General features: G+C 37.3%; 1 protein-coding gene across 2 annotated transcripts in view; it reads left to right on the top strand.

The window, feature by feature from the left end:
• Positions 1-23: 23 nt before the first annotated feature.
• galt (galactose-1-phosphate uridylyltransferase) overlaps positions 24-15373 on the top strand; it is a 45703-nt gene continuing 30353 nt past the window's right edge. The window contains exons 1-6 of one of the 2 annotated variants that reach the window (XM_086300305.1): positions 29-416; positions 4610-4779; positions 5079-5154; positions 5343-5391; positions 10609-10738; positions 11316-11372. In XM_086300305.1, coding sequence (XP_086156431.1) covers positions 380-416; positions 4610-4779; positions 5079-5154; positions 5343-5391; positions 10609-10738; positions 11316-11372 — 519 coding nt within the window. In that variant the 5' untranslated portion in view covers positions 29-379. Of the gene's footprint in view, positions 417-4609; positions 4780-5078; positions 5155-5342; positions 5392-10608; positions 10739-11315; positions 11373-15373 lie in introns of both variants that reach the window. The other variant, XM_086300306.1, reaches the window with a different exon arrangement.

Here is a 15373-nt window from a genome sequence, read left to right as displayed (position 1 = left end):
ACTCCAGGGTTGCCAGCACAATGCAAAACCGTCTTTTTCTAAAGACATTAAAATATCATATTTAAAAAAAAAACCAGTTGACCAAAGCTAAACATTTCAGGCTGCTGTATTGGGTGGTAACAGTCTAATGACCAATTATCCTTAGTTTGACGTTTTCAGTCTTATTTACTTACTTATTTGTTTAGATTTTTAGAAGTGTGCCATTGCATACCGGCTTGTGCACAGTAACAACCTTTCGCTTGTCAACAAAACAGGAAGTAGGCCAAGGTTTGTTGTGGACCGTGTTGATTTAGCGTCATACGCTAAAGTCCAGAGAAAGCTCATGGTTCAAAAAAAGAACACCGGGGAGGAGACAGCTGTGAAACAGTGAGTTACCGACATGAGCGGGAAGCAAGACGTCAGTTTTGACCCAAAAGGTACGCATTTTTTTGTGAATTTACAAACGTTAAAAAGCTAATTTCAATCACTCACTATATCCAATGACAGACACTGGATAATGAGTAGGACTTCTTAAATTTGTCAGTTTGCCTTAATGTTTAAGCGTCAAAATGACTTCTATAATTTCCCGAGTTCTTCATTATTGTTTACCAAAAAGGTACTGCACTGGAAACAGTTAAAGCTAAAATGCATTCAGTCATGCTTCGGGGCTTGTTCACTACTCTAATTCACTGGTAGGTTATAGGAGTTTACACAAAGTCTTTAGTTATGTTGTACCCTGCACTTTTTCCCCTGTCGGCCTGACAGACATGCTGACTCTGCCAGCTGTCTTGTGACTGTAGTTCCTGTAGTTCATGTTGTAGCTACAAAACCTGCTCCTGAATGCTTTTTGAGGTGTTTCTTATAAGTAATAGTAAATGTTTAAATCGGGAATGTCAAACTCATTGTACATCGTGGGTAAGATGCACCCAACTTTGATCTGTCACTGTAAAAAAGTTTGATACACAAATTAAACCTTGAGATATTTTAATATAAGAAAAAAGTGCAGTTTCAAATTCAAATTTTATTTGTCACACACACAACCATACACAGTATGACATGAGGTGAAATGCTTGTAGCTGTGCAATGCAATGCCCGACCATTAAATGACAGTGGTTTTACAGTATTTACAATTTACAGGTTATTACAAAATTTACAGATTTAACTTAGAAATTTACAGTAAAAAAATGTGCAAGTAGCAGAAAGAGATTATAAATTATAGGAAGTGTGCATGAAGAAAAACCAGAGTGCGTGTGGTGATGTGATGTGTGTGAGAGTCCAGTCTTATAGTGATGTGATGTGTGTGGGAGAGTCCAGTCCTATACCTGGTTCAGGGCCCGAATAGCCTGGGGGAAGAAGCTCCTCCTCATTCTCTCTGTTTTGGCCTTAAGGGAGCGGAAGCGCTTCCCAGACCTCAACAGTGAGAAGAGTCCATTGTTGGGATAGGAGAGGTCCATCATAATCTTCCTAGCTTTGGTCTTGCACCGCTTGGTGTAGATGGACAGCAGGTCAGGGAGCTCTGGTTGAATGATGCGTTCGGCTGAGCGCACCACTCTTTGCAGATCTCGTCTGTCCTGCTTGGTGCTGTTCCCAAACCAGGTGCAGATGTTTCCCGTCAGGATGCTCTCGATGGTGCAGGAGTAAAAGTTCTTGAGCACCTTCAGTGGCAGATGGAAGTCTCTAAGTCTTCTGAGGAAGAAGAGACGCTGACGGGCTTTCTTAACCAGGGTGTTGATGTGACAGGACCATGACAGGTCCTGAGTGATGTGGACACCCAGGTATCGGAAACTGTCTACTCTCTCTACTGGCGTGCCACTGATGACGAGGGGCTTGTAATTCCTCGCCTGCTTTGTAGTGAAGTCCACGATCAGCTCCTTAGTCTTGCTGACGTTTAGGAGGAGGTTATTCTCCTGGCAAAGGAAATCACCGTTTTTCTACATGGTAAATAACCTTTTCTGTAGTGATTTAAAGAAATTGTAAGAAATAAATGTGTAAAATTACTGAAAAAGTATAAAACACAAAGATTTTTGTTTTGTTTTGTTTTTTTATGGAAAATGTCCTTTTTTGTGTACCCACTGTAAAAAATACCCAGACATTTCTATTGAACAAAAAGGAACTTCCTGTTGTTTAATTTAATTTTCTATCTGTTACCTAATTCCTTTGGTGTAGCATGGCCCATAGGGGAGTTTTTTTGTTATTAAAGCTGTGAAACGTATGAAAATAAAGTTAAAAGTCCAAGATTTATGCCTTCCTTCACACTTTCCAAAACTGTCCAGTAGGTCTGCTCGATTATGGCAAAAATGATAATCACGATTATTTTCACTGAAATTGAGATCTCGATTATTTGACGATATTTATTTAACAACAACAATGTATTGAATAATGACTTTAAAGATTGTCAAAAAATAATAAAATAGTGTGCAAATACTGATAACAGTGCAAATGTTTGCAATATAAAAAATAAATGAAAAATGTAAACATCTATGTTTAGTGAACTTTGCAGTGTTGCTTTGTGGTGCCGCTACAACATTGTAGCAAAGTTTACACACTATGTCTACTTGATCCACGTCTGACTCCGCGAACCCATAATGTTTCCACACCACTGAAGTTTTTATACCTCTTTTCAACCAGCGGCAGTCACTCTCCTCTCCAAATAACTTCTGCTTAGCTTTCCGAGCTTCCCTCGGGTCCTCTTAATCAGTGGTCTCCAACCCCCGGGCCTCGGACCGGTACCGGTCCGTGAGTCGTTTGGTACCGGGCCGCGAGAGTTGAGGCTCAGGTGTGAAATGTATAGTTTTCAGGGTTTTTATCGGTTTTCAGCGTTATTTTGTTATCGTTTTTATCGTTTACTCTGTTTTCCTGGGTCTTTTCATGTGTGTTATGAATAATTTTTTTTTTTCTTTAGTTTTATTCTGTTGTATTTATCCGCGACACCTTAAAGGCCGGTCCATGACAATAGTGTCGGGCATAAACTGGTCCGTGGCGCAAAAAGGTTGGAGACCTATGGGCTCAAAATGTGGTCATAAATATTTTGTACTTGTAAATCAGTTTTGTACTTGTAAATCAGGATTTGTGTGTGTAAAAAAGATTTGTGCGTGCGTAAAAAAGATTTGTGTGTGTAAAAAAGATTTGTATGTGTAAAAAAGATTTGTGTGTGGACTTAGCCAAAAAAACCCTGCAAGTTACAAGTATGAATTTTGACCCTATTTTTCTTCCTTTCATCTGATTGGTGAATTGGTGGTCAATCACAAATGTAACAATCCAATCAGAGAACAGATGGGTTTGGCTGTCGGAGGGGCGCTTTTTTTGAACTGCAGGTCTTTGAAGGGAATAAATGCCCTTTTACATGCCAACCCAGCGTTTTCCTTCATCACCACGAAGGAAAACAGTCTGTGGTCGTCCGAGTTTGGTGATTTTTGTGTCACAGGACTACGTGTTTAATACAGGGACTTCCACAGCCTTTTCAACAGCGCTGCAGACGCAGGGGGGGGGGGGGGGGGGCAGTGCTTTGGAAATGACAGTCTTCATTACAAAGCTTTCTTCGTTATGAATTAGCATACATGGTTTTTTTGAACATTTGAAGAACTAGCAAAAAAACCCCACAAACTCTTGTAGTTCACATAAAGTCAGAGGTAAAAACGACAAGGAGCAGGTGCATCTAGTACAGGTAGAGCTGCTGCAAAAACCCACAGAGCTCAGCAGCCAGCAACAAATTCTGGATCCTTTGCTTTTAGTTAGCAATTAGCATTAGCAGCACATCCTGCGTCCGATGTGAAAGGACTTTTATGCTGCGCACTGTGACTCACAGCAATGGTCCCGGGTCAGCCCTGACGTTGTGTTAAACTAATCCTAAAGTAATAATGTATTTCTAACCACTGACATACCACAACATTATCCTTTCAACAGCTGCTGAAAGTAAGGGGACCTAACTGCTATCGGATATTTATATAGAGATTACCCTTCAAGGACCTGCAGTTCAAAAAAGTGCCCCTCCGACAGCCAAACCCATCTGTTCTCTGATTGGATTGTTTAATTTGTGATTGACATGACATTGACCAATCAGCTTAAAGGAAGAAAAATAGGGTCAAAATTCGTACTTGTAACTTGCAGGGGTTTTTTTGGGCTAAGTCCACACACAAATCTTTTTTACACATACAAATCTTTTTTACGCACGCACAAATCTTTTTTACACATACAAATCTTTTTTACGCACGCACAAATCTTTTTTACACATACAAATCTTTTTTACAAGTACAAAACCGATTTACAAGTACAAAATATTTATGACCACATTTTGAGCCCATAGAGACTGCTGCTCTTAATTGTTGTGACACGTGTTCGAAATGCAGAGAGGTGCGCTCGATTTGCCACACGGAGCAGCGCGAGAGTAAAGCACGAGGGAGGGGCTAATAATCGGCTCAGTCATTTTTAATGATCGTTGAAAGCCCAGATCGTAATCGTGATTAAAATCCGATTAATTGATCAGCCCCACTGTCCAGTGGGGCCAGATTGGAGTCTTTGCCAGGCCAATTTTTGCCCCCGGGCCTTATGTTTGAAGCCTGTGGTTTCAATAATGTATGTGTGTTATTACATTGTCTTGTTACATTTTATCACTTGTCTTGTGTAACTTTAGAGCACCAGCACTTGCGTTACAACCCTCTTAGGGACAGCTGGGTTCTTGTGTCCGCCCACCGCATGAAGAGACCTTGGGCAGGTCAAGTTGAAAGACCACCTGAGGAGCACATACCAAGATATGACCCAAATAACCCACTTTGTCCTGGGAACAAAAGGGCAAATGGAAAGGTGAGAAGAGGCATTGAACAGCATTCTTTGGTTCTGATCACAACAAGTAGTAAATCCACAAACAAGGCATCCATTGGAAAACATATTGATAATGTCGTGGATAGTTCATCTATTCTTCTCTCCATTTATTATTGATGTTGTAGACATTAACAATCATACATAATGCTAAATTGCGCTGTAACATTGCCAGCAGTTCCAAATAAGAGGTTTCTTCACTCCTCATTCTGCTTGGGTTTTGAAAGAAAATGTTTTTTGTCTGCTGTTTTCTAATATCTCTCCAACTGTCTGCTTTTCTCCAGGGGAATCCAGATTATGACAGTACCTTTGTGTTTGAGAATGACTTCCCCGCTCTTCAGCCTGACGCTCCAGACCCTGGTGAGTTCTAGTGCAGTCTAAATACTGTAAGGAAAAGGAGAAGTAACTGCAGTACCTTTTTAATAAAATATTTAAGCAAGTAACTGCAATTCTTTCTTTCTTGCAAACTCGACTTTCGTGTAGCTCTTTAGCTATTTGGTTATAATACTTAAATATGATAAAGTATATATTGTTGTTTTGTTCTTCAGGTTCAGACCAAGATCCATTATTTCAGTCTAAAGCTGCAAGAGGTGTCTGGTAAGAACAAATCTTAATATCTCAATCTATATGTGTATGAAATGCAGTGCTCATAATGAAATGTATAATACATAGTATAAATTAATATGCAGTTGGTAAGTTATAATTTAATCTAGGACACGATGCATCTTAATCAGTGTTCCTTTTCAAAATTATGATGCATTCAAATGTATGACTAATTAAATCTAAGCTGATGACTGCAATCAGAGCAGTCATGCTGAGGCAACTCTTAATTCGTTGTTGTCATCATCTTCATCATAATCAGCTATTAGATGACGCTAATTTTGTTCATCAACGCACTGCATGCTTCCTGTTTTCAGGACATCTTGAACTTGAGCAAAACAAAATCACCAAGCCACCGTACATACATTAGAAAGTGATGTTATTTTGTGCAACCAGCAGATGGAGATGTTTTATCAGTACTCTAGTTTGTAGCTCCTTGGTGCATGAGTGATATTTTCCTAAATCCATCCACACTGATAAATAACATGTCCTTCGGTAGCTCAAAATGCCTATTCCTGGGTGTATCTTGTATTCTACAAAGTTCAACTGAAGAATGTTTTACAACAGGAGTCAGCTCAATAAACACTGGCTGCTGGATTTATACATCTCCAGAGAAGCTTAAAAAAGACCTAAATCCTTTGTTAGTGCACACTTCTATAATACAATACACAGCATTTTCTATTTCAAAAATTCACAGATTACATTTTTCCCTCTCTGGGTACTTGGCCACACATGATTCTTGCTATGCTATGAATCAAAGATATATAATTGTCAAATTGGTTTAAGGAGCGCTTTCAGGGTAAAATATTAAAAGATGAACCTAAAACTCCAACAGGTTGTGGCATATAGGCCTTTATAAGAGACAAAATGAGTGTTTTACTAGTAGCAAACTTCAAGGTGAAAGTGGAAAATTCCACAAGTAAAACTCAACCAATAAGAGTGGACAGATGTAAGAGCCCAGAAATCAACAAAATCACCAAAAATTCACCAAAGTCAATTCAAATCAGACAAAAAAGACCACACAGATAATATAAATACATCTTCAAAGGCAAATTAAGTCTATAAGAACAAAGTAAAATTTTTCTTAAAAAATGCATTTTACTACTTTGTTATAAACTTTATTTGCCTTCGAAGGTTAAATCTAACAAGAATAAAGGGATTTAAATTTTATATGAATAGAGAGTGCTTTGGAGTTTTTTGATATTTTTGCATAAATAATATTCAGTCTGAAGGTAACATTCCCAAACAATCCTGTGCTCTGGGAATTCTTGCTTGATTCTGTCTGACAGCAGAGTTGCATAACTACTGAATAATAGATTTAATCAAAAAATATTGTGCTGGTTGAAAACTGAAGACTCTGCTTTTTTTTTTTTTTTCTAAATCCCATGTGCTGGCAGATGTCGAGGCCGTCAGGTGTTGCTTACCACACTCGCAATGTGATGAAGCACAGAAACAGCAGTGACTGACTTAAAAAATATAGTACATTTTAGGGTACTTTTCTTCCTCTGTCTCAATTTAGGTGAGAGTGTGTGATTTTGCTCGCAGTGTGAGGTTGTATTCATATTTGTTCACACATCCAGCATGCTGCTGCTTTCCTTTTAGTGTATCTGTGATCAGTATATGCTTTTGTGGCCATATTAACAGAATAATAAACGTGAAAAATAAAGTAGATCTTTGTACCCTGCAGCAAAGTTCAGTGCCAATTAGAGGGGAGTGCAGAATTGGAAATGTAATTTAGGGGATCTGGGTCACGGAAGGCAATAGAAAGCTGTAGTGCAACAAAAGAAATAAGAACGTTTTTAACACTTTATCATAGTACCCCTCTCAGCACTGTGGTGACAAAAAATTGGTCTCACTTTATTTTACAGATCTGACAGTGTCTTGTTTTCCTTTCTAGGAAAACTAAGTATAGCTGCCCAGGAATATTTCTAAGAAGGACTTTGAAATTTGCTAAAACTTTTAGTAAAAGCAATGTCAGTTGACACCTTACAATAATTATAGTTATTTAATGGTGTAATTTGCTGTCAGTACAGGTGTCTTTTTGTCTTAAATTTAACTTCAAGCAAAAGGAAGATTCAAGAGATAATTAGGTGTTCTGGTTTTGTTGTTGTGTCAGATTTAAGGTAACTTAAGATTATATTTCTTGAAAAAAATGTCTCTGGAAATCAACAATTTCCATCTAATTACTCATTTACTTTAAAGCTAGCTTGTGTATACAGTAATAAAACAAAAACAAAAAACCCCTCAATTTAGTTTAAGCACAGCTCTGTTAAGGTCATGCTACAGCATTTCATTTGGGTTTTTACTTTGACTGGACCATTACAACCACCTTGAGTCTTGTCTTTCATTTGCTAATGTCCTGTTATGTGACCCCTTTTCACCCAAACTTTAGATGTCCGACACATGCCCTCAGATTGGACTCTAGATTGCTCTGATATACAGAGGAGTTCAAGGTTAGCTCAGTGACTGCCATGTACCCGGGTCCTGTGGCTGGAAAGCAAACCGTGCTTGACAGTTGTTGTGTTGATTGTTGGTTTTTACACTTCTATATATTCCTGCTATACTGCTATATTTTTTAAAGAGAAGAGGCTTTCTCATAGCAACCCTTTCTAACAAGCCAGACTTGTTCAGTCTTTTTGTAATTCTGCTGTAATGAACATTTAACATGTAGAGTAGTCTGATAAGTACCCCTTAGGTTTTTTTTTTGCAATTTGTCTCAACATTGCACGGTCTGACCTTAGGGTGAACTTGCTGGAACATCCACTGCTGGGAACATTATTGCATTGTGTTAACAAACACCTGAATGCTTCAGGCCAGCAATCTGCCCAAACATCTGCTTTTACAGAGGTGATTACATTTGCGGAAGATCAATTAATCAAGCGTGTTTTATTAGCAGCACCTGGCTGTTACTCACCCCCTTAATTCCTATAGAAGCAATACGGATGTATTTAATTTTTCACAGGACCTCATGCATTAAAAAAATTATTTTTGACATTTTACAACAGAGCCCAAAGTAAACTGTTTTAAAAGAGAAAGCTCACAGTTGCTTGATGTTGTGTTAGCTGCGCTACATGGTTTGATGAGCTGGTCAAACTGGTGCACAGTAAAAACTGCTGTTGGAAATATAAATAAAATTTCTGCTCTTCTCATAGCAAGTGCTGATATCTTCAGTGATCCTCTGACTTTTTGCTTTCTATCAGCTTCATTGTGTCAGATGTTTAATTTGTGCTGTTTGTTTACAAAAGTTGGTTAAAATGCCTAAACAACCCCCCACCCATGACCCTGAAAAGGATAAGCGGAAGAGGATGGATGGATGGTTTTGTATGGTGATCTGAAAGCAACCACATGCCATACCACATTAATGGAAAATTAAACTAGTCTTAACCCCAACTACTATTTTCTTAAACTTAACTATACACTTTAAAGATGTTTTGACCTCAAACTTGAATCATTCAGTTTTATGGTTAACTGCCCTCATATATCTGTGTAAATGTGACTCATGTTGGAAACACCCAGCTCCCATCTGCTCTATTAGCCTTCTCATGAACAATGTATAAACCAACATTCAGTTTTGCTCAGAGCGTAAACACCAAAGTCGTGTTCAATTATTGATCACACACTAGCTGCTTGGGCCCAAGAAGAGCCTGCCTGTTGATAGAAATTTCATTATTCTCACTCTGACAGTCAAGTTGATTTTCCTTGCTACTATAGATAAGCCTGAAAGCAAACACATGGAGACATGTCCTCTTGAAGTCACCACTACTACATGTGCGGACACACACACACACACACACACACACACACACACACACACACACACTTAACATCTGTGCAAAGTTGATAAACCATTGTTAACCAAGCTCATGCTTTTTGTTTTTTTTGTTTTTTCTTTTTTTTTCTTAGCTGAATAAACCTTTATTATCGTTAGGAGTCTGGCTCATTAAATGTAACATACGATGTTATAGTTGTGACAACTATTTTGGTTGCTTAAAAAGGTTGTTTTGTTTGGTTGCACAAAGGAAGACTCTCTAAAAATAACGCAAATAGTTGTTCACAGCTGTCATAGAATTCACATTATATATATATATATATATATATATATATATATATATATATATATATATATATATATATATATATATATATATATATATAGTTAGTTAGTTAGTTATTTTGAACCGTAGTTTAAATCTAGACTTTAGACTTTATTGCCAGGTGAGGTAGTTTAACTTATATAGTGAACATGAAGAATACACAATTCATTAATGGCACCTTCACTTTCTCACATATCCATCAGCATTTATTTCCATTGTCTTTTTTCCTGCAGACATTTTTTAGGGTTATTACTCTGTGTTCAGTTATTTGGCTCTGTTTTTCATAGACCAATTCCATTCTGTTTCCACTGACTATTTGACTTCACTTTTTATAATATTACCTCTTAAAAACAAGATTGAACTCAACCAGTAGTTGTAATCCATGTCTGTTTGTGACATTCATCTAAATCTAAAAGGAGCAAAATGTCAGCTTTGCTTTTATGTGCAGTAATTTTTCAACTGAACCCCAGGGCCCTGCCAATGTGAGAGTCAACAGAAAATCAAAAGTAAAGGCTATGTAGCTGTATTTGACAGGCAGTTTATGGGAAGTGCATAGCAATGACTTTTACCTTCCCCCAGATTATCACTTTGCTTTAATTAACCAGGAAATTCAAAAACAGAGCAAGGGTCTGTTTTATACTAAAACAATGACATCATTCAATTCTTATTATTCACAAGAAGAGCAACAGCAACAATGTAATGTGTCTTAAATGAATCTCTAACAACAAAAGGAACACATCACCCCAAATCCCTATAAAAAACTAGTGACATTTCCACCGTCTTATCTGCATTTAATGCTACTGTAAGTGCGTAGACTGTTGCCTGGATAGAAGATCGATTAAGCCACTATGACATTACCCTCTGGTGTGCAGGCTAAAATTTCTGAAGACTCAAATTTGCTGTTATTATAGGCATCGTAATAGGTTTTCTTGTTTTTGTTTTTGTTTTGTTTTTCTTTTTGGTAGTGCAGTGTTAAGTTATTAATGTTAATTAATTTTGAGAAGCTGATCCTGGTTAATTAATTCAGCAAGTGTTAGATTCTGTTTCAGTCTTTTAACACCAATAACCACCTTTCCTTCCTCTTTTTCTCTTTTTTTTCATTTTTAAATGCCTTCCTCAGTAAGGTCATGTGCTTCCATCCCTGGTCAGACGTCACGCTCCCTCTCATGAAAAAAGAAGAGGTTGTAAATGTGATAGACAAGTGGGCGGAGCTTGTTGAGGAACTAGGCACTATTTACCCATGGGTTCAGGTATGCAATATTCTCACTTTCTCTGACACGCACACACACACAAACACAGTCACATTATTGATTTTATTTTTCCCAGGGCTGGATACATCTAAAATTGTAACTGCTAACCTTTTTACCCTGTCACAAATCCTTCAATTTTCTGCCGTCTCTAGTTTTTCACGTTAATATGTATTTTATTGGATCACATAAAATTTTAATGACGCCTCCGGTCAAATTCACAAATTCAAACAGCTGTTTCAAATAAAGCAGGACATGGGCAAGATGTCTAACTTCAAATGTGCCACATGCCAAATATTAAATAATATTTTTGGAAGCTTTTTTTTGTTCATTTGTAGGATGTACACTTATTTGGACCCAACTAAAAAATACACCTTTTGTTTCAGTTCAGCATTTTGTCATAATTCCTTAGATATGGAAATTCATATAACACCTAATACTCAGATACTCATACTTGGTGTCAACCAATCCAGCCCAGAAAATGCATGCTGTTTAGATAAGAACAGCTATCTAAATCCTGTGTTAACTTCTGCTGCTTTGTTGTTGTTGTTGTTGTTGTTGTTGCTGCTGTTGTTTTTAGATCTTCGAGAATAAGGGTGCTATGATGGGTTGTTCAAATCCACATCCTCACTGCCAGGTAAGCGATGCACACATTACCTGATTTGGCATATGCACTGCAGTCATGGTGATGCTTGTTAGAATGCAAATGTCATAATGAGTTGAATCGACCATTAAACTGTCTTTAACCTGCCAGCTTCCTAGCAGAAAGTCTGTGTGATGTCTGATTGTGGCCATGTGAGAATAGTCTGTCCTTCCTTCTGCATGCTCTGTGTTGGCAGCGACCTCACATTTCAGTAGTAATCTCCTCTTGTGTGCGACATGTGAGAAAGGGCAATTAAAACAATGCTGGATCTAATTTCCCACAAACTTTTCATCTTCATTGATAAATGAAATGTCCTCACAGTGAGAATAAGTGCAAGAATATATACATACACTCATTCCAGCTACTTTCATGTTGCAGCATCAAAACCTTAAATTCTCTTATCACACATTTGCAATACAAATCTGTCTCGTTGGTCCAATTTGCACATCTGAGCGATCAGTTTATGACAATGAAGATGAGAAGTGATTTAAAAAAAAAAAACCCCAACAGCAAAGCTTTCATATAAAAGTTTTTGAGCCAGACAAGCCTCAGCACAGAAGCTGTTAATTGACTTTTCATCCAGAAATTATCAACAATTCTGTATTTGTGTGTCGGTCATTTCTTCCTTTATTACTTTTTCTAAAGACAAATCACACCTTACAGCTTTGCTATTTTCTTGTGCTCATATTTTCCTGCCTTTTAATAAGGCAGAACTAAAACTTGAAATAGGGAGGCATTTCCTGTCAAACTGTCACCTTACTGTGTGATGTTGAGCAAACAACAGAGACAAAATCATAGAGATGTTTTAGCTCTGATAAACACCGCTGGGTTGATTTTCCTATGTTTTTTTAAAAGCATAGTTAAAATAATGTGTTGAAAACAAAGCTGATGTCACCCTCTTAACTCTTAAGCTTTATTAAAAGGATTTCTATTGGCTTAGTTGATTAGTTTCTTCCCTTTTGGCAATCAATGAAAAATAATAAATAAAATCAATAATATGCTCATCACTACACAGATAGAAGCAAAACCATAATAGAATCTGAATCAGCTGCTATTTTCTGAAATATAGAAATGACCAACAGATGGCAGTACGCAACCTCAAAATAACAGGGTTGTAATAGAAATAATCCAAGTTTGTTGAAGATACGTATACTTTCTATACACCAAATTTCTATAATACACTTCCATTACTGTAAATAGATAAAAAGGACACATATGTATTTAGTTTTTCATGTCTGTTATAAAGATCAAGAATCAAACCTGGATCCAGTCTTTGGTGGGGCTTTTTGAAAATGTTTATTATTTATTTATTTAGGATTTTCCTGCAGACTAGATTTCCCTTGCTTTAGACATCAAAGTCCAAGAAAAGAGTGGTTTAAACGTGTGTTCGTCTATGTGTACAGCCAGGCAACCCCTCCAGGCCAACACATACGAAGGGTAGATCTAAGACTTTGAAGAATAATCAACAGAAAATGTTAATCATGTTCTGGAGGCAGCATTGCTTCTGATAACTTTGGTCTCAAAGGAAAAGAGCTTTATGTATTTTTATGTAAGTGGAGGAAGGAAAACATATGCCTCTGGAATAGTGATATAATTTTTTTTATGTAAGCAGTCCAAAGAATATAGAAAATTAATTTTGCAAAGTGCTACGAATTGACCGTGAGGACCAGATATTCATTGAGTTAATATTTATTTCCAGAGTATATATTTTATTTCAGATGTTATACTTGGAAGCTGAAGTAAAAGCCATGATGATGTTGTTATTTGCAGTAAAAGATAATACCTTTTTTTTCAGAAGTTTTATCTTGCCAGAGTAATTACATTCTTTGTTTTTCTTGTCTGTGTTCTCTTTAATTTTCTCTCTTTAAGAATTAGCAGTCTCCTGTTGGCCATTAATTAATGTACACAAAACACAGGTGTACAAATAGACCCAAAACTGCAGATGTTGGCAGGCATGTATGTATCTACACGTACCGGGAAGTATGAAGATAAACAGCATGTGCACATTTAATAAAAACACAACAAAGTCTGTTTCTTTCTGCCTTCCCAGGGTCATGCTTGAAAAAGCATGGTGCAGCCTTTAGCCAAAAGCCATTAATATGAACATAAATCTAGTTTCTACAGCAGTGATTGTGGAAAGGGTCTTATCGCAGCTTGAGGCAACATGCCAGGAAACATTAATAACTTCCAGCTGCTTAAAAGTATTACTTTATTGCATTTGTTTTATTACATGCTAAGTATTATTCATAAATCCAAACCCATGTTAATATGACAACTATTGGGCAAGGTCAGCAGAACTGACTGAAAGGGAAGAAGAAAATCTTGATTATCATCCATCTATTTCCTTCCACATACCCAATTCAGAGTTGTGAGGGCTATGGAGCCTATCCCAGGATCCTATCCAGTCTGTTGCAGGTCTAACACAGAGAGACAGACAAGCATTTGTGCTCACATTCATCCCTACAGTTAATTTAAATCACCAGTTAACCTAACATGCATGTCTTTGAACTGTGGGAGGAAGCTGGAATACTCAGAGAGAAGCCACGTAGGCACCGTGAGAACATGAAAGCTCCAGCCTGCACTCAGTAGGAACCATTTTGCATTTCCACCTAAAATTTCTGTATTCAAAGCAGGAAAGGTTGACAGGTTCAAATCTGTCACTGTGTTATCCCTGCACTACAGTATGGGTAAAAAAAGAAAAAAAGTCTGAAATCAGAAAGGAATCTCCAACACAGTGTAAAGCGGTGGTGTTTAAAGCATCAGAGGATGCCTCCGGTTATTACTCTGTTCATCATATAGTGGAATGATTTAACTGGAAAATCTACTCCTGATGCCTGACACAAATATGTTATTTTCGATTTCAGAACACTATGGAAGACCTAAAAGATTCCAATAAAATTGACAAATATTAAAAAAGACATCCCACTAGAAAGCAAGATCACCGTAGTAGAAAGAAATACCTTAAAAGAACAGACGTATGCACACAAAGCAGCCACATACCTAATCAATATTCTGGTGAAGTTTTCAGTCTTTAGAGGATGAATATACAATGCATTGTCTACTCTGCATCCACACTAATGAGCACAAGTATATGTAGGGAGGCAGTGATGTTCTTAACAAACCCCAAATTAAATACAGTGCCTCATTCAAAACCTCAGTAACAGTTGTCTTAGGCAATCATTTAACGTGCACTGTCAAGTTGAGTTATTTGGCACTGCTTTTACAGCCATTAAAATCCTATATTTTGCATGGGTAATGCAAATGTCTGGTCTGATGCTCACTATTATCCATATAAAGCTTCCCAGAATGCAGCTGAACTATAGTGTGAAACCAAAAAAATACTTTTGTTTCATAAATTTGCATGAATATGTTGCAGCATCATTTTCTCCAGGGATGCTCACTTTCTCAATCAGAGATAATACCATTGTTTCATTTAGAGTAAACATAGCCTGGTGGGGAATGCCAGTTGGTGGTTGATGAGAGCAAAGTTTGAACAATTTGTTTGTCTCTGTTAACGATCAAGACAGTTGTTTTATTTTATTTTTCTTGCCAGGTGCAATTATCACAAGAATTTAATTTTGTGTGTACAAAGCAAAAAAAAAAGGTTTCACAGGACTATGAGCAAGCACTTGGAAACATTGGAAAGGAAAACTCCCTTTGAATAGGAAGACACCTCTGGGAGAACCAGTATTGGGTTTGGCTGGTCTGGAACATTAAAACAATGCCTCAATTTTCCCAGGAATGGATGTCAGATGTCAGACTGTGCAGTGCCCAGTGAAAAATTAAAAGCTACATTTCAAACTCATCTACAGGCTTCAGTTAGCATGTTAAATATTAAAATTCCCAAGGGCACAAATAGAAAAGTACCAAGCAAGCATGGCTTGTTTAGAAGACAAACAAGCCATGCTTGTTCTTAAAATAACATGACAGCACATCTTAGATTTGCAAAGTTGCATTTGTACAAACCACAAAACTTTAGATTTTTCAGTCATTGA

This window comes from Aulonocara sp. 'chitande type north' Nkhata Bay, linkage group LG7 (assembly GCF_057382095.1).
Source record: "Aulonocara sp. 'chitande type north' Nkhata Bay isolate Kocher_YH1m ecotype deep benthic linkage group LG7, A_spYH_male_GT1.1, whole genome shotgun sequence".
Taxonomy (NCBI): domain Eukaryota; kingdom Metazoa; phylum Chordata; class Actinopteri; order Cichliformes; family Cichlidae; genus Aulonocara; species Aulonocara sp. 'chitande type north' Nkhata Bay.
Note: the sequence above shows the minus strand (reverse complement) of the source record. Positions and strands in the feature narration are given on the sequence as shown.